The sequence below is a fragment of the Pagrus major genome, chromosome 13 (genome assembly GCF_040436345.1).
Source record: "Pagrus major chromosome 13, Pma_NU_1.0".
Taxonomy (NCBI): Eukaryota; Metazoa; Chordata; class Actinopteri; order Spariformes; family Sparidae; genus Pagrus; species Pagrus major.
This window is the reverse complement of record NC_133227.1, coordinates 16,290,215-16,310,390: the sequence shown is the minus strand read 5'-3', so window position 1 is coordinate 16,310,390 and position 20,176 is coordinate 16,290,215. Positions and strand designations below refer to the sequence as shown.

General features: G+C 40.6%; 2 protein-coding genes and 1 non-coding gene across 3 annotated transcripts; all 3 read left to right on the top strand.

Annotated features, from left to right (window-relative positions):
• The first annotated feature begins 1,986 nt into the window (after positions 1-1,986).
• On the top strand, positions 1,987-8,553 carry LOC141007507 (cytotoxic and regulatory T-cell molecule). Its single transcript, XM_073479866.1, has 10 exons — positions 1,987-2,066; positions 3,336-3,473; positions 3,597-3,764; positions 3,957-4,076; positions 5,034-5,189; positions 5,652-5,888; positions 7,185-7,253; positions 7,417-7,566; positions 7,844-7,930; positions 8,156-8,553. Exons 1-10 carry the CDS (start codon positions 2,021-2,023, stop codon positions 8,314-8,316), a joined length of 1,332 nt encoding a protein of 443 aa, XP_073335967.1. The 5' UTR covers positions 1,987-2,020; the 3' UTR covers positions 8,317-8,553.
• Positions 8,554-9,680: 1,127 nt separating this feature from the next.
• On the top strand, positions 9,681-17,047 carry LOC141007600 (heat shock cognate 70 kDa protein). Its single transcript, XM_073479964.1, has 9 exons — positions 9,681-10,051; positions 11,143-11,352; positions 13,269-13,474; positions 13,556-13,708; positions 13,807-14,362; positions 14,453-14,655; positions 14,856-15,054; positions 15,132-15,364; positions 16,617-17,047. The coding sequence occupies exons 2-9, from the start codon at positions 11,148-11,150 to the stop codon at positions 16,812-16,814; spliced, it is 1,953 nt and encodes a 650-aa protein (XP_073336065.1). The 5' UTR covers positions 9,681-10,051; positions 11,143-11,147; the 3' UTR covers positions 16,815-17,047.
• Positions 14,697-14,789, top strand: LOC141007784 (small nucleolar RNA SNORD14). The gene has a single exon (XR_012180043.1). It is a non-coding gene; the product is annotated as a small nucleolar RNA SNORD14 (small nucleolar RNA).
• Positions 17,048-20,176: the final 3,129 nt, after the last annotated feature.

The following is a 20,176-nucleotide window of genomic DNA, read 5'->3' as shown; positions in this document are numbered from 1 at the left end:
ATCTGTATATTTTCCAGTGTTGTAGTAAACACTCAAGACGGTCAAAAAAACATGTACTCTTCAGTTTAGGTTATGTTTATATGTTTGAAATTAATGTTTATGTTACTAGTCAACCTCAGATGAACAGTGGTATATTTGTGGTTATGTCTGTGTATGATAAAGCATTTGTTTTTTAGGCTCTTCTTAAGAGGAGTTTTACAACGTAAAACTAAAGATACCCTGTCTACAGCATGGCTTCTCTCCTGGGTGCAGCTGGTACAGGGTAAACCACAGTGGATGAAAAATGTTTTTTTGATGTTCCAGTGCATACCAGGATACAATTGACTCTATTTTGTTAACAGTTACATTAAAACCAACAAGGAGTGAACTCTGCATTTTGCATGTTACTTTATCAGATTAACTTGATTGCTAAAAGGTGTTTCTTTAAATAATCAGGTGCTGTTTGCAGAGAATCACAGCAATTCACATTCCCCAATACAAATACACTTGAAAAAAGGCAACAACAATAGGCAATAGTGACCAAAATTCCACTTTACAAAACTATAACCATTTTACATAAGACAATGACATACAAAAAATATATATCAAAGTACAAAATGTACGATACATCAATAAAGTCAGGAAATCATCAATATACCTAAATAATATGGGAGGGGAGGACAAGAGGTTGTGCCAAGAGGGAATTAGTGGTTCAACTTTACCTACATATGTCACCTGTAGGCCCAAAGAGACTATGTAGGTTAGTCATACCAGTACACATGACAAAAATTCGAGACAACAGTCTCATTGAGCCAATGTTGCTATAAAGAATAGAGTATACTGTATATCTAATATGCATTGGTAAAACTACATGACAAGATGGCATTTGTTTCCAGGGTTTATATAATGGCACCTAACCAGTACCACATACTCTGACCTAGAAAATTAATTCAAATTTGATTTACTGGGAGGGGGGAGTCTATACGATGGGAAGCCTATGAGCACCATAAATGTGCACCAAATTTCATGACAATATATTAAATTTTGAAAATTAGGCTTTTGGCTGATAGTGTAAATTACAGTGTGGATCAGTGTGCACTGTCCCTGAAAAAAATAAAATAAAAAGCAATTGTCACTAAAGACCAAAAATGGCAACCTCATGGTGGCACTAGAGGTGACATCAACAAATAAATCCTCCCGGCACCATGAAAGTCTCTGGACTAAAGCGGTGGATGACCAACATCATCATCCCTGGAGCAACACCACCAGCAAGGGTCATTTTATACCCAAGATGAGATACATTTACATTAATACTTTTTGAACAATTAATACAGTCTCTCTGGTTCTCCCTTAACACCTCTCTGCTTTCACAAGGCTTTCCAGCTTACACAGGTGATGTTTTGCTAAGTAGACCTCTCCTGCGCAAAGCAGTTGACCTCAGTGACACGGTGGCTTAGTGGTTACAATTACAGCCTCTCACCCTGAAGCCAAAGAGGAGTTTACTTTTATGCTCTATGTATTGAAGCATTGTGTTTTAGCTAAACAAGCTCCCTGAAAATATTTTTTATATTTTTTTTTACTTTCACTTTTGACTGTATTTCTGTTGTAACTATGCTGTCAGAGGGAGAACATGTTGACTTGTGATAGCAGGAAAAGCACAAATGTAAATAATGATAATGTCTTCCCTCCATTTAGCTATGAAACACAAACCTGCATATTTTTTGTTGTGAAAGTTGTTAAATAAAGATACTGAATTTTAGGCACTTCCTCTCTTTCATTAAACAACTTAAAATGTGCCAGGGGTAGTATGACAACACGATTCAGTTTCAGAGACAACTAATATAAGTCCTAAATGTATAAACCTGAACTGAACCTTGTACTTGTACTATATACGGGTATCACATTAAAATCCTTTGAATGAAAACTTCCGTGGAAACCACAGGGCTGTGATGTCATGGAAGGTCCCTCAGTGGAGTACAAATAGATCAAGTGATGAGGAAACACAGCAGAGTTGAAGTGTGATCGTTAGTGAGTGACAGAGATGGAACAGAAGCTGCCACTCTGCATCTTCATGCTGGTTATACAGGGTGAGTCCTTTACTTTCAATACTTGTTAACAGGCATACTTTGTTATACAAGGTAGATAATGCTGAAATGAGACGATAAACAAATCTAATCACTAAAACCGACAAATGAACCTACTGAAAGTAAAGTCTTTCTATGGCAGTGTGTGATGCTTCAAAATCTGATGTCTACTGGCGAAAAGTAGGGCAAAATTACAAAACTTCTGACACATCAGATGGTTGCATTTGTCTTCAATGAAAAGCATTGTTGCCTGAGCTCATGTTATTTGAGACATTAGATTTGTATTTCTATATGTAATTTTGATTCAATCATCAGTACCTAGTTTGGATTATTATTTAATCTCCCCATATTTTATTTTATATTTTATTATCCTTTTAATATTGATTTTATATTGAATTAGGGAATTTAATTCTGCTTCTTGAGTACAGTATGTATATGAATGCATGCATATTTATATATGTATATACTCCCCTCTGTTCGCTTCAGTGATGCATATATTTTATATTGCATTTAGTGTTTCCTGTGGAAAGAAATGTTCTTTATATTTCAGGCATTAGAAATAAAAAAAAATGTCCAGTGACCAAAGTCTAAAGAAAACTCAAATACATGTTGCCACACATTACAAGTTATGCTTCTAAGTTGGTTTTAATGGTTGGTCATTTGTTCCAATGTTCAGTTTAAGTAATCTAATATCTTGCATAACCCACGCGTGTGAAAAGTCTTGATGACCTCTGAGCCTTGAAGCCCACCACCATTACTGCTGGCGTCAATTTGCCCCCACAATTGTGTTTTCCAAACAGCTCGTCATTCTCACCATATAGGAAAGAAAAAGCACCCGAGGCCCCCGTAAACAACCCACACAGCATATATGTATTTGCTCTTACACTCACTGTTACTTTCACTTTCCCCATGAAAGCACTGACCACATTACTTCCTGTCACATCAGAAATGCATCAGATGTGTGACAGGGGGCTGCTTCTTTTATACCTACAATACAACATTTGTTTTCCTGTCACACCACCTCTGCATGTACTCACAGAAACACTTTTTAACTTCTGACACCTCTGTGTATGAGGGAGGGAGTACTTGACCTTTTAATAGGCCAAAGATAGTTACTCATCTGTTTGTAAAGGGTATTGGGGTAGCTGCCTGGTGTCATTTTATGAAAATGTTTTATCAAATATTTAGTGTATTATCAAACTGTATGGCATTGAAATGACATTGTGCTCCCAGTGTGACAGAAATTGATGTTCCTATTTATTTGATTTGCAGTTTCACTTGCGGTGCGGCAGCATGTGACTGTGACAAAAGGTCAGACAGTCGACTTAAGCTGCCCAATTATTAACACTCACCAGAGTGTGGATTGGAAGAACCCTGAAGGATATATTATGTTCTTCAAGCACAATCAAGGTGAAGATGACATATCTTGGAGTAGCAATGCAAATTATCTAATGTTTGGGCCACAATTGCAGGAATATCTCACTTTTGAACAAGGATATTAAACTTTTTACTTTAATTTCCTTCACTCCTCAGCTAAAGTGTTCAAAGTTGTAAAGGATCAACGCTACAGCATCAAAGAACTGTCCGAGTCAGAATTCACTGTCAGTATATCTGATGTCACCTTCAAAGATGGAGGCAACTACACATGCTCTCATTATGACACCCATACAACAGAGAAGACAATAGAGGTGACGGTGTTGGGTGAGTATTGACTGGGTCACAGATTATATCATTGTTGAAACCAGCAAAGAAATGCTGTTGAATATGATTTAGTAACTTTATTGCCAGAGCTTATACCCTTCACCATGACTTGTCATGACCATTGCATTGTTAGTTGGATGAGCATTTCATAATACTTTAATAACATTTACTCTGGTGTTCATCATTTCAAAGGTAATCCCATAATGGTCAAAGTAAAGCGTGGAGGACGGTTTGACATAAAATGCATTGCTGAGGGGAACCAGTATCCTCCCCAGATCTCCTGGAAATTGGATCATGGGCCTGAAATTCTTGGTAAGTTGGTATTAACTAAATAGCAAAAGCTACATTGTAATGAAGAAGCAAACCAAAGACGGCCATGTAGTCTAACATAACCTGACTAGCAAAAGTGTATCACCTGTCCTCTTTGATGCATGTTTGTGGTGCTGTATCTTGTGCATGACTATTCTGAACCAGCAGGGGAAAAAGTTCTCACTCAAAGAAGGTGGTCTGCACTCAGCTCTCTTTGTGAGGAGACATTTTTGTCTTGTAGCACTGTGGCTGTAACGGCTGTTAGAGAGCTGCAACAACCTTCTGATTGATTTTTCATGTTATCAAAGTTTGTGCATATTGTGTTGCGCATACATACAAAACAAAAATATCATGTAAGCTGGTCATTGGGACTGCACTCTTTAATCTTTACCGACATTTGATGGGCTTTGTGTTTGGCGGATGTTATTTCAAGCCCTGATGACAGCCATGACCTTAAAAATTCCTTTTTGATTGTCCTTAAAGGGAACTCCTTGTGAAGACTTGTAGAAATGTAATCACTTTTTGTTTGCCATATGTGAGCAGATCGTAAAGAAATTCCACGTCTCTCTCAGTTGCGTGTACAAGTCTGTGGATGATTTTATTAATTGTTTAATGCTGCTGTGGATTTCTTTGTGGTCTGATTTTCCACGACAGTCCAAAGAATGTGACTCTATACACTTCCTCGAGTGCCTCGTCTCAGTGCCTCTCTCCACTCCACTAACAGAGCAACAGTAGCTAATGTTTGTTTAGAAATGGAGTCTGCTGACATAGACTAATGACCGGCATCCATCACAACACAGGAGCTCCACAGAGCCCCTTTAACGATGAAGATAGTAGTTAAAACTCTTTGAAAAATATAAATTGTGATTTGATCAAAGTGCTCAACCATGTCATATTATGACTGTTCTTTGACTACGCCTGTTGAGAAAAGGTACTAATGACATCTATTCCATTCCACAGCTAATTCCCAAGTCCTGCAGGAAAGACAAAGATATGTCTCGAAGGCTATGTTAAGTGTTCAGTCTGTGGAGAACAGAGTCACTGTGGAATGCCTTGTTCGTCATCCAGCCCTGCACTCACAACCTCTGATTGATTTTGTCAAAATTGGAAAAAACTGTGAGTACAATTCATTATCTCTGTCCCTCTCCCACTCACTCTCCCTCAAAGTGGTTTTTGTGGCTATAACTTCAGAATATTTTCACCAGCAGAGGAAGTAAATGCAAATGCCCCTTGCATTAACCAAAACTTGTTTACTTTAAGTACTTCTGCATAAAGGCAGGTATTTGAGGAACAGTGAAAAAGCGTAGTTCTGTCGTCACGAGGCAGGGAAAGCACTGGGAGGGTTTTTTCTCGAGAGTTGCTCCATGACTCACAACACCAGACTGACCAACCAAAAAAAACACAGCCGTATTATTTCCTCTTTCTGTATGTTGTAAAAAGTCTGATTTCCTGTATTCTGATTGAAAAACAGTGTGATTTGCAGATTGTTTATTGGTCAGCAGGAATTTTTACATATATTTTCCATCAACTGAATGTTGTCGCTACTTATTATTAATGTAAGGCCCCTCTCTGTAACAGCAGCAAAGTCCAGCCAAACAACGACAACCAGTTCTCCCACAGCTCAACCTCAAAGACCAACAGAGGTGAAGAGAACAACAACCAGCTGGTTACATGGGAGAACAACAGTATACCTTACAACCAGAGATGTGACTGGGTCTCCATCAGAGAGCTCCAAAAAGTTGTCAACGGTTACAGCACCCACCGGATTACCTGTGAACCCTGTTACATCCACAGGCTCACATGTCAGCACTAGTGGTGAGTGTTTCCATTTGTATGGGATTTTCATGGCACATGGGCGTTAAGTGACAGATATTCCATGTCAGATGGGCGTGTACAGAGATGGGACAACCAGCACAAAAGCTGCCTTTAAACAACAAGTTTTTTTAACAAGTTACATGGAAGAATAAACGTCACATCAGTTAAAATTCTAAATGATATCATGCCTCAAACATACAATGCTCATAAAACAGATTGCATATAGTAATGTCTACATGAATCTTTAAAGATGTACAGTATCGAAGAAAGGAATATCTACGACGTTAATACAATTATGGGGATAAATTAACCTTAAATGGGTTCACTCTATGCTACATGCCCTATTTATTGCTTTGTATACTAAATGTTTAATATATTAAATAACCTGTCACCCCTTGAATGCAAACTAGGGGTGTCACAGCTTTCACAATGCATTTAGATGTGAGTAGATGTTTGACACACTAGTTGTGATACCGCAAAGTTTGTTTCCTGTGACGGATGTCTCAGAGTATTGTGTGAAACTCAGTTATGTGAAACGTATTCATAAATTCTGGTGGTGGAATTGTGAGGGTTGATGCTGGTGAAGAGCATTTCCAAGATATACAGACAAGGGCACCACCTTGTGTTGAAAAGAAGTCTTTTAAACACATACATTTCATTTCATTTTGTAACATCTCTTGATGCTAGCTATTTTTAAGGATTTTTTTTTAATTGTGCTTTAAAAAGTGATGATGGCCACTTTAAAAGTGGTGGGGACATGTCCCCAGTGTAAATGACACACATGTATACAGAGCATCATCAAATATTTGATATACCAGCTTGGAAAATGTAAATATTTGAACCCAGTGGGTTTAAACTTTCAACACAATAGAACAATTTGTTTGAAATAAAACAATTTTTCCGTGTGTCTTCATGCAATACAGAAGCAATCTTTGAAAATTAAGCTTTTCCTTTACCTTTTGACTTTTATTTTCTAATGAGGCTTATTTTTCAAAATGCCTTTTTTTGTAGATAACTCAAGTGCCTCTGTACTATCAGACTCAATCAGGGGAGGAATGACACAATCAGCAATGCAACAAGAACAACAGTTATTATATCCAGTCTTCTTGTACTGAAAGATTATATGCATAACCATTATTGAGAAATATGACTGGTGCCATCTAGTGGCAATCTTGAACAACTATAATTGAGTTGCTCCACAGAAAACAGTGTTGACTTAGGCTGCAGCAGCTTATTTCTTTTTTTTTAAAGCCTGTGTTAATCATTGTATCTTCCTTCTTCATAATTGCTTTTAAGGCTGGACATCAGTCTCTGAGACAACAGAGGTGATCACATCCTATAACCATACAGAGGGAAACACAACAGGTAAATTCACACTCTTAACAGTACCCATGGCTGCATGGTAGAGACTAAAATTCTGTTCCTCCATTGTGAAAAATATAATGAGATAACTGTATTTTCTTATGCACATGAAATGTGCAATAGGCTTTAAGGTTTTGCTGAACTAATTTATAGCATGCCTTTCCAGGAAGGTTTGATGGCCCAAAGATGCACACACGAACCGAAGGAAATTCATCTTTACTGGTCTTACTGGTGACATGCCTGATATGTGGTCTTCTGGTGGTGGTAATTTTTTTTGCCATGAAGTTGAGGAGAGCGCACATCACCTGGAAAAGAGGTAAGCAGACTATAGTCCCATTTTCTGCATGTCACACAATCAAACCAACAACATCAGACTGTTGCAGTTTGAACTTGAGTCAGGGTCATACATTTATGCAAAACGTTTGTGATGGTTTCACTCTGGCTTCATGCGTCCAGAACTATCTTCCCATAGCTGGAAAATGCTGTTATGAACAGTAAAATACACAGACTTTGTTATTGCAGGCTTGTAGTTACACAAAAAGCCCCAAGTACTTTGAGATAAAAAAAAATCATGACAGTTTTTATTGTTGCAGAGAATGACGACTCTGATCCATCTGAGGAGAGCAGTAAATCCAAATCAAGCCAGGAAGAGAAGAACTCCCAAGGACAAAGGCGAAGAGGTAGGCAGATGACTCAGCACTCCTTTTAAGGCTTCCACCATAAGGAATACATAAATGAACAGAACAACATTTGTGCTCACAGAGACTGTAATCCAACTGCAAGGACTTGAATTGCTCCTGCTCCCATGACTTGCTTTGTGACTTAAAACATTGATCAATAACTGCTGTGTAAAAACCCTGTTTCTGCGATCAATCATTGATTGTAAAATTCTGTCTTTTTCACAGGGCTATTCAACACGGCATTTACACAGTACATCGTTGAAGAACCACCAGTGATGACCTCAGTGATAAACACCACTGTGATGCCAGCAACAGAGACTGTAAATACAGAGCAAAGTGAGGGACAAACTTCAGCCAAATGTGAGATAAAGGAGACAGAGCTATGAAAATACTGCATTTATAATGTGGGCGATATCACCAGCACCATTACCATGCTCACAGATTAAGATGATCAGCTTTTTTATTTGTTTACTGCACTTGTAACTGAAATGTGTATGTTTTGACAGAATAGAATGTGGTAACACAATGCTTATATCTGCAGTAGGCTATTCGATTGTACTGTATAAATACTGTGTACATTTTGTTTACATTTTTGTATCAATAAATTATATTTTGCTAGAAAATTATGGCATACTTTAAATATGGATGAATGATTGGATTATTATGTTTCTGGATGCTTTCTCTATATTTTGTGAGTTTCTCCACAAAGTGGCATGTGGCACATCATCTCAAAGGCTATCTTTTTTCATGGTATATAAAATCTCCACAGGTATCCTACAATGTGTAACACTACAGGCCTTTAGGCTTCTAATACTCTACTGTCATTTTACAGAAACAGAAACCAAATCAAAGGCTAAGCATGTGTCACTTAACCAAGACTGGGGCCAAAGGCTGTCCCTAGTTCATTATAGCTAGTGGTTGAAAAGATACAAATAATTATGTATGTATGTATGTATGTATGTATGTATGTATGCATAATGCAATACACATATTGAAATTACAGTACAAAAAGAGGAACGAGTTTACTTAGAATATGTTCAGTGTTTCAATTTTCAAAACTCCCTTGTAGTTAGATTGCAGTTAGCCTCTGTTTAACCCTGCCTGCGCTCTGATCACACTCTCAATAAACCCTTAAAAATAAAGAGTGTAAACTCTCCGGACAAAGGTCATTCGAGATCAGCCAGTCCTGCGCATAATCGATCCGCAGCGATCGCCACACAACGCATGCTGGTTAGATTTGTGTCAGACTTGATCCCGACCTTCTTTGACGTCATGTACATGTGGCCAACGGTAATCTCACGGGATCGAGGCGGTGCAGTTTTTGGGGCCAGGCGCTGCGGTTTCATTCCACCAACTGCAAACGCCTGGCGTTCACCTGATCTAACAGCTGATTGGCTTAGATGTTGACTCAGCTACATGACGTTTTATTGAAACTTTTTATTTTTGCTGAATTGGAGACATTTTGATCTTATTTGTCTAATTTGGAGGTTTAGGCTATTCTGTTAACAGAGTCAGGCACAGTTCATCTCAAACGAGCCTATTGTACAACGTACTATGAATGTGTGAAACAATAATTTTATAATAACGTTACTTGGATCCTTTAGGCTAGAAATAATATTCAACCACATCATAATACAGACAAGTTAGATAATAGATAATTAGATAATAAGTTCTACAATGTCACATCAGTATTGCAATGGATTGTGGGTAGTTAAATCAGTGAATTCTAGTAAAGTCTGCAGCCCAAGCGGACTCCCTGGAGGTCTGCAGGAAGTCCTCTTGTGGACTGGATGATATGTGAGTTTGGACAGCCCTCCAGACTTGCGGACTTTCCGCGAACGCGCCCGTAAAGTACGCGAATCTGCGAGTGCGGTGAAGTGCGGACTTTTGGATGCAGCCTTGGATTCAGCCAAAGACACAAGACACAAGACGTCATTGGTGGACCGTTGAGGAAAGACTCAAAGACTCGACGTCTGATTGGCTGCTTTGCCGGCAATATATAAGGTTCCGGTAGCTGGCATTCCTCCTTTCCTTCCTCATACCGGCAAGGGCAAGCCAGCCTCGCTGCTATCCATTCCAACCCAAACCAACACCTAAAGTCATCGTCGTTTCAACAATTCGGTAAGTTCTTCGATAAGTCGCCTATAATATGTATTTATATATATTTTAGTGAAAAGCCCCACATCCCTCGTGGGTCGCTCAAATGGCGTGAGTAACGTTAACCTCACTCGCTGTCGCAGTTTGCCAATATGTAGAATATACTTGGGGTTCTGATTATCTGATGCTTAAAAGAAACGATATAGATTAACAGTGTAGGTTAGATGATTGGTATGGCCCAGACACGTACATGTTTCAGGGCCGTGCTCACGAGCACAAGCTAACGTTAGCAACTAGGCGAGGGTGGGGGTTGGGATCATGAGTCGTTCAGAATGTTCTCGAACAATCGGTGCGAAGCTAGACACGATGAGCCGACTTCCGGTCTTTCTTTTCAGAACAAAAGGTTTATCGCACTGCGTCTAAATTGAATTTTGTCGACTCTTTCAGTTGGATCCAATCTGTCTTGAAATCGCGCTTTTCCGGCGCTATGTTTGAGTTTATGTGGAAGATAAAGCTGCTCTTGGTAATTTCCGGTCTTAAGTCTGTTTGTCGCAAACTTGACGTCTCACATGGCCTGAACCAGCGCCATGCTCTAACAATGCGTCGTCTTTTCTAGCTGGATTATCCAGTATGTTAAATTGGACAGTTAAGCACATGTTTAAGAGAAGTCCAAATGACATTCCATCGTGTACATTACCTAATTGCTTAAATAAAATAAAGGAGCTACAGGATTATTCTGGGGGGGGAATGAAATGAAAATGTTAAAGCTTTTTTTTAATCTTATTTTAAATAACAGGGCAAAATCTGTGTAATTTTATTGTGGAACTCGTTGTTGTACAAGGACAAACTTCCCCTGATCCTTATCAATAATGCTATTGGCAAAGATATCCTATCCATTAGCCAACTAAATCATTCAAACTAGTGACTTAAAATCATTTAAAGTGCAGTGTAATTGCTTGTATCATACTGCAATTTTTTGTTATTTAATGCTACTGTGTATGCTGCTGCCATACAATTTATTAAAAAAAAAAAAAAAAAAAGCATTAAATTTGTGTTGGTGGCAGAACTCTTTGATAAGTCATCTAAATCCATGATTTTTTTTTTCTGTTCTGTAGGAAAAATGTCCAAGGGACCAGCAGTTGGTATTGATCTGGGGACCACCTACTCCTGTGTTGGTGTGTTCCAGCATGGCAAAGTTGAAATCATTGCCAATGACCAGGGCAACAGGACCACACCCAGCTATGTGGCCTTCACAGATAGCGAGCGGCTGATTGGTGATGCAGCCAAGAATCAGGTTGCCATGAACCCAACCAACACAGTTTTCGGTAAGAATTAAGTTTGTTTAAATAAAAAATGGTGTCATTCTCAAGTGAACCTTGAGGCAAGAATGACATAAGACTGAAAATCTTAGATTGTCCTAAGAGACCACTTTAAGCGCTTCCTGGCTGTGATGTTTATTCCTGCAACTTGGAAGTTTCCACCAAAGGTTGAAAGGCAAAGATGGGTAAATCCTCCCTTGATATCTGAAACCCCTTTCACATATGAACTCTGAATAATATCCAGAGAATCAGGTTATTGACCACATTTCACACATGCAGCACACAACAGGAGAGATGTATTCACACATGCTGGGAATACTCCGTATGTTTTAAGCAAGGGGATGGCGCACAAGGATGTAGGTTTGCTTTTGATATTGCTAGGCACAGAGGACATCACAGATATTGAAATGCAAAGCATTTGCAAAGCAAGCCCTGCCTGCAGGTTTCTAGGTGTCTGCTGGCACTATAAGGGCAGAAAGAGAGGAGAGCAATTACACAATTTACTTTACCACAGTTACAAGCACAAATTAACCAAGCTTGGAACAAATGGGTCTACAGGGCCATAAGCGAACAGCAGAGCTCGACGGTCAACACCACTGATGGTTTATTTTTTAAAGGGTAATGAACATCAAGAAGGCAGTTTAACAGACTTCATAGTGCAATTGTCAACGATAAGTACTGTAATCATAAAAATGAATTCTCCACTCACATTTCTCAGCTGAATGGAACCTTGGACACATTTTATGTCAGGTACTATTGCCTTTTCAAACAATGATCTGTACATTTTTGTATTTACATCTAGGCTTAAACAAAAAAATATCATCCACACCCTAAACAAACAGCTCAGTGTCCACTGCTTTACTCCTATTTGGGGCAGCCAAACGCATGCCTACGCCTGTCTGTAACAGAAATTAACTGTTGGCATATTTGTGTTGCATCAATTTTGTCCTGGTGGATATGGCACACAGCACTGTTCAGTCATTGTGGGTTGGGTTTCATCTTAATTGAAATAGTCTTGGCTTCATCATTGGATGTTGTCACCATATTCAGATGATTTAAAAAAAAAAAAAAAAAAATGTTGCTTGTGAATGCATGATGACAGCGGCAAACGAAGCAACTTAGCAATAGCAGCACTAGGCTGTTTCTCCTCTCCTCCCTGTTACTACAGGTGTCCCTGATTCACAACGGATCAATTACACGATTGTAACAGCAGGATCACTATAATAGGCTGAAAATCTTCATATATTTGTTGTTGCTAGCTTGTTATCATGCCTTTACATGATTCAGAAATGCAAATATCGTCTGAATCAAAAAGACGAAAAAAACCAGGATGTAGCTACAGCCAGCACACATTCATGAGCCAGCCTATAACACGTTGGCAAGAAAATGCAACAGCAATCCTATTAGTGATATTGGTTAAGGGAGGCGGGACTAGTAGAGAACAAGATCTATTAACCAAATTAATGCCGGGGACAATATTACTCACTGGATATTAGTGAGGACATGTCCCGAGCGTCCCTACCCGATCTGACGCCCGTAAGTAATATGGTGTGTAGGTGCTTCATACTTCTCTCTGCTAACCTGTATAAGTTAAGATCCCACAATAGAAGGAAAGCTGGAGCACTTTGGGTCCGGTCCAGCAGCAGAGTTAATGGACTGTATGGAAGCACAAGGGACCAGAAAAGAAGTTTACACATTGTCGATGTGCATGCTCACTGTGAATTCACTCCAGACAATTGTCAGCTCTATTAACACATGTAGCTCACCTGGATGTAGGACTAGGGAGCTGGCAGGGTAAAGGCTGTGGGAAATGCGGAGTTGCAGTGCATGTGTGAAAGGGTCTTGAGTGTGCGCCTATTGATGGAAGCCAACATTGGCGCCTGTTTACTTTTGGTTTTTAAAACATGACCTGTCATTTGCAGATGCCAAAAGACTGATTGGCCGCAGGTTTGACGACACAGTTGTACAGTCAGATATGAAGCACTGGCCATTTAATGTCATCAATGACAATACCCGCCCCAAGGTTCAAGTTGAGTACAAGGGTGAGTCAAAGTCCTTCTACCCAGAGGAGGTCTCATCTATGGTGCTGACAAAGATGAAGGAGATTGCTGAAGCCTACCTCGGAAAAGTAAGTCATCTGGCATAGCTCTGGATAAAATTTGACATTTTGGCAGAAATTGCTCTAACCTTTACCTTATTTCCTTTTAAGACTGTCAACAATGCTGTAATTACGGTACCCGCCTACTTCAACGACTCCCAGCGCCAGGCCACTAAGGATGCTGGCACAATCTCTGGCCTGAATGTTCTGCGTATCATCAACGAGCCAACTGCTGCTGCCATTGCTTATGGGTTGGACAAGAAGGTAAATATAACTCAAAACAATTCTGGTTATACTTGACGTCCAATGTAAATAACCAAATTGAGCGGCTTTGAAAATGTTAATTCTAATTGTATTTCTAGGTTGGGTCTGAAAGGAACGTTCTCATCTTCGATCTTGGTGGAGGCACCTTCGACGTGTCCATCTTGACCATTGAGGATGGTATTTTTGAGGTCAAGTCCACTGCTGGAGATACCCATCTTGGTGGGGAAGATTTCGACAACCGCATGGTCAACCACTTCATCGCAGAGTTCAAGCGCAAGTACAAGAAGGACATCAGCGACAACAAGAGAGCTGTCCGTCGTCTGCGCACCGCCTGTGAGAGGGCAAAGCGCACCCTGTCTTCCAGCACCCAGGCCAGCATTGAAATCGACTCTCTGTATGAGGGAGTAGACTTCTACACCTCAATCACCAGGGCTCGCTTTGAAGAGCTCAATGCTGACCTCTTCCGTGGCACCTTGGACCCCGTGGAGAAGTCTCTCCGTGACGCCAAGATGGATAAAGGGCTGATCCATGACATCGTGTTGGTCGGTGGCTCCACCCGAATCCCCAAGATCCAGAAGCTGCTCCAGGATTTCTTCAATGGAAAGGAGCTCAACAAGAGCATCAATCCAGATGAAGCTGTGGCCTACGGAGCTGGTAAGTGTCTTCAGCTAGATGATGCGCACATTTTATTCCCTTCATTATATGACCTAAACCTGAGTTTCAACTCATGACTTGTTTTTACAGCTGTCCAGGCGGCCATCCTGTCTGGTGACAAGTCTGAGAATGTGCAGGACTTGCTGCTTCTGGACGTCACCCCTCTGTCCCTGGGTATTGAGACCGCTGGAGGTGTCATGACTGTCCTTATCAAACGTAACACCACCATTCCTACCAAGCAGACCCAGACCTTCACCACCTACTCTGACAACCAGCCTGGTGTGCTCATCCAGGTAAGCACTGCATCATGCCAATTCTGTCTGTCCTGTCTGTTTCGCAGTGATGACGCTTATTCCTGCCATTCGTAGTTTCCACCAGAGGTTGCAAGACCAAAGATGGCCACGACCTTCCTTGGATGTCTGAGCGAAATAAAGTTGGCAGAACTGTGGACAAATTGTGTCAATTTTCTGCTAACCGTGCATACTTCCAACAGGTCTATGAGGGAGAGCGTGCTATGACCAGAGACAACAACCTGCTGGGCAAGTTTGAGCTGACAGGCATCCCTCCTGCTCCTCGTGGTGTTCCCCAGATCGAGGTGACATTTGACATTGATGCCAATGGCATTATGAATGTCTCTGCTGTAGACAAGAGCACTGGCAAGGAGAACAAGATCACTATCACCAATGACAAGGGTGAGTATTTTTTGTTGTTGAATATGAGCAGTATCTCAGATGTACTGTCAGTTTCTGACTTTGCAATTTGCTGCTAGGTCGTCTCAGTAAGGAGGACATTGAACGCATGGTTCAGGAAGCTGAGAAGTACAAGGCTGAAGACGATGTCCAGCGTGACAAGGTGTCTGCTAAGAATGGCCTGGAGTCGTATGCTTTCAACATGAAGTCTACTGTGGAGGATGAAAAACTTGCTGGCAAAATCAGTGATGACGACAAGCAGAAGATTTTGGACAAGTGCAACGAGGTCATCGGCTGGCTTGACAAGAACCAGGTAATTATTCAGCCAATTTTTTTTTTTTTTTTTTGTACACAAATGTGTATATATTTATAGGGGGGTGTCATGGCCTCAAATGCAAGTAGGATATTGATCGAAATGTGGAATCGAGGATTTAGCCCCCCTGTTGTCACGTCCAGCAGGTGTGCCAAGACTAAAGAAAACACACAGCATGTTGTAATGCAGCGAGTTAATGTTAACTTCTCTAACCTGAAGCCAATTAAGACACCATGGCAACTACTGATATGAGACACATTAACTGAACTAGAACCCCCTCCTGCTTCTCTGAAATCACCAGTGTGGAAATATTGAGTTCCTGGTGAGTTATGTCAACAGCGTTCACTTTGTCAAAAAGAAAACAGTTTGTAAACTATGCGTGTGTAGCATACGTGTCCGCATGCAACATGACAAATATGGTGGACATCTCCGCGGGCATCATAAAGTAGACTGAACTGAGAAAATTACACCATTAACACAGGCAACTCTTCGGTCTTCAGTTAGCTTCCACAAAATTCAACTCGGCTAAAGCAATGACTAGTGCTTCAGTGGTATTTGTAGCATCAGACATGCAACCTTCAGTAGTGGAAAACCCTGGATTTGATCATTCGATTGCCGTACTTGAACCACGTTACGAAATGCCAAGCAGGTGGCATCTTACCACAAAGGTGTTGTCCTCCATGTATGATGTGGAGGAAAAAGTTAATGGAGGTCTGAGCAGTGCAGATTTGGTGGCCTTAACGACAGATTGCTGGACCTCCAGAGCAACACAGAGCTACATGACCATCATAGCACACTACATTAATGATGATTGGGAAATTTGAAAATCCAGTCCTTCAAACTTGCTCCTCCTATAAAGTGCACAGAATACAAATTTGGCAGAAGTGCTTAGGGAAGTAGTACACACTGCAGTTACAACAAAGAGTCACTAGATGGCAGGTACCCTTTGACTTCTCTTGTTTACAGTTGGTTTCCAATTCACTGAAACGAGTTATTGTTACATTATTTAAATATGAATACAGCCTTAGTGTGGTAATTGCAATAGGTTAATGGATAGTATATTACTCATGACACCATGCAGACAATCTTTTGAGATAAGAATGAAGAGTCATCAATGCATAAAACCAATGATACTAGTCTAAAAATGGCATGGGCATCTGTGCTAAAAGAGGAAGAACAATCCAATTGGAGAATTGTGACAGCCCTAATATTTATTTCAAATGTTTTTTTTTGTTTGTTTTTTTTTTTAAAGACTGCCGAGAGGGATGAGTATGAGCATCAACAGAAGGAGCTGGAGAAGGTGTGCAACCCCATCATCACTAAGCTGTACCAGAGTGCTGGTGGCATGCCTGGTGGTATGCCAGAGGGCATGGCTGGTAGCTTCCCTGGAGCCGGTGGTGCAGCCCCTGGTGGTGGATCTTCTGGACCAACCATCGAGGAGGTTGACTAAACGGTCAATCGACTCAACTGCCACTCCAATCCTGAAAGATGTTTTCTGAGAAAGTAACCCTCTTATAGCACAAGCTAAAGAGTGAAATTTAAAGAAATAAAAATGGGGTTCAGGGATCATATTTATTGCATTGACACCTGGGAACAACTTGTAGTTGAGCTGTTAGTTCACGTCTGGTAATGTGTTTGTATACTGAGATCGCTGCATTGACAATAAAATATCTTGCAACCCACTGTCAGTCTTTGTTTTGTTTGAGGCATTGCAGAGGCCTTCAACTGTTAAGCTGATTGCTTGGTTTTTATTTTAAAACACAACTGAGTGAGCCAGTATGAAGCAACTCTTCAGTTAACACAAGCAACTACTGACTGCACAACTTGCTGCTTAGTGACTCATGGTAAAATGTAACTTGAATATTTTTACTGCCATTTCTTGACAGGACAGATTGAGCAATGTGAAAATGCACCAGCTTGATTAACAGGCAGGGTATTTTTGGACTGCTGAGGTACATGTCTTTATTTATTTATTTATATATATATATATATATATATATATATATATATATATATATATACACACAAAATAGTAGTTAAGACTACAAAATGACGGTATAGAGTATATACCGTCATTTTGTAGTCTTAACTACCCACAATCTGTAACTCGGATTAATAGGAATGACAGATGCAATATAACATTTACAGCTCTTTATTTAGCTGACAGTGAACTGTGTATTAGGCACAGCTGTTCACATGAAAACACTACAACACGGGCTCTTTAGCTTAGTATATGATGATTAAAAATGCAACTAGTGAACCCGTAAACTATGAGTGCTTACATAGAAACGATAAAAGCACAAATACGGCAGTTAGGCTTTTCAAACACACAGACTCACCCAACCAATGTTCTGTTCTCTGTTTCACTTTACTGTATAGCAGTGATTGTAACGCAGGAGACAGACGGTTCCTCTTGGGGCTAAGGACAAACCAAGGCCAAAAAGCCTCTTCGTGGGTGCACTGGATGGCAGCAATTTTTCCAGTAATGGATTACTGAAAGACTTACTAAATAACGGATTAGGCTACTTGAAATGCAGATCTTACGCACCACGTTACTCGTTACAACGAAAAGTACTCTAACGGATCACTTTGTCACAAGTTACCCCCAACACTGGTGCCAGCATAATGAATTCTTGGTCAGAGTGACAAATATTTTTGCTTTACAGACGTACAAGTAAGCTACGTCAGTGAGGCGGATCGCATGCAAAATGTGATAAAACAGATTATGAACGACCGTCGAGCCAGTATTACGTTTTAGAGCCATTTATATCTTTTAGTTACACCTTTTCTTGCTGAGTCAAAATATCTGCTGCTAAATTACTCTATGTGACCTCAGTTGTTGAAAATCGGATCTTTTATGAAGAGCACTTAAAGGCAGCATGTGTGCGTCTGCGTTTCCATGGTAACATGGCCGCAGACCGCTGAGTGGAAACCCGGTAAGTTTATTTACTTCACTTGCTGAACGTTGAATTACCACGAAACAATGAATTCCTGTTTTCTTTGTAACTGTAAATACAAGAAATGCAGTACATGTTTTTACATCATTGAACTTCGGCTTCTCCGTTTTTGCCTACACTACCCTCGTTAGGCTAAATATGTAATAGCTAACTAGTAGCTTTAATGCAGTCGTTCAGCGATAGGCCTGGTATAAAGGCCACCTGTCACGCCACCGTTAAGTGACAACGCGACTATTTTCCACTATAGATAGGTTAGTACATAGATAGATAGATAGATACTTTATTTATCCCGAGGGAAATTTAGAAAAGGTATCAGAGAACATTTATGGTTTTCTTCTTTGGTTTGAGAGCTTCTCACGATTATTTCTCTCGTCAGGTCAGTGAGGTGCCCAGGAGTGCCCTCTGCAGACATTTGGACTTTTGTAACGCAGGTGTAGGCTAATCAGTAATATTAATAATGATGGCTGCAATCTCAAAGACAGTTATCAGACAGTATCACACTGTCAGCGCTTAGTGATGCACCTACAGTGGGTACGTTAAGTATTCAGACCCCTTTAAATTTTTCACTCTTTGTTTCATTGCAGCCATTTGCTAAAATCAAAAAAGTTCATTTTATTTCTCATTAATGTACACTCAGCACCCCACCTTGACAGAAAAAAACAGAAATGTAGAAATTTTTGCAAATTTATTAAAAAAGAAAAACTGAAATATCACATGGTCATAAGTATTCAGACCCTTTGCTCAGTATTGAGTAGCAGCACCCTTTTGAGCTAGTACAGCCATGAGTCTTCTTGGGAATGATGCAACAAGTTTTTCACACCTGGATTTGGGGATCCTCTGCCCTTCTTCCTTGCAGATCCTCTCCAGTTCCGTCAGGTTGGATGGTGAACGTTGGTGGACAGCCATTTTCAGGTCTCTCCAGAGATGCTCAATTGGGTTTAGGTCAGGGCTCTGGCTGGGCCAGTCAAGAATTGTCACAGAGTTGTTCCGAAGCCACTCCTTTGTTATTTTAGCTGTGTGCTTAGGGTCATTGTCTTGTTGGAAGGTGAACCTTCGGCCCAGTCTGAGGTCCTGAGCACTCTGGAAGAGGTTTTCTTCCAGGATCTCTCTATACTTGGCCGCATTCATCTTTCCTTCAATTGCAACCAGTCGTCCTGTCCCTGTAGTTGAAAAACACCCCCGTAGCATGATGCTGCCACCACCATGTTTCACTGTTGGGATTGTATTGGGCAGGTGATGAGCAGTGCCTGGTTTTCTCCACACATACCGCTTAGAATTAACGCCAAAAAGTTCAATCTTCCTCTCATCAGACCAGAGAATCTTATTTCTCATAGTCTGGGAGTCCTTCATGTGTTTTTTGGCAAACTCTATGCGGGCTTTCATATGTCTTGCACTGAGGAGAGGCTTCCGTTGGGCCACTCTGCCATAAAGCCCCGACTGGTAGAGGGCTGCAGTGATAGTTGACTTTGTGGAACTTTCTCCCATCTCCCTACTGCATCTCTGGAGCTCAGCCACAGTGATCTTTGGGTTCTTCTTTACCTCTCTCACCAAGGCTCTTCTCCCACGATTGCTCAGTTTGGCTGGACGGCCAGGTCTAGGAAGAGTTCTGGTCGTCCCAGACTTCTTCCATTTAAGGATTATGGAGGCCACTGTGCTCTTATGAACCTTGAGTGCTGCAGAAATTCTTTTGTAACCTTGGCCAGATCTGTGCCTTGCCACAATTCTGTCTCTGAGCTCCTTGGGCAGTTCCTTCGACCTCATGATTCTCATTTGCTCTGACATGCACTGTGAGCTGTGAGGTCTTATATAGACAGGTGTGTGCCTTTCCTAATCAAGTCCAATCAGTTTAATTAAA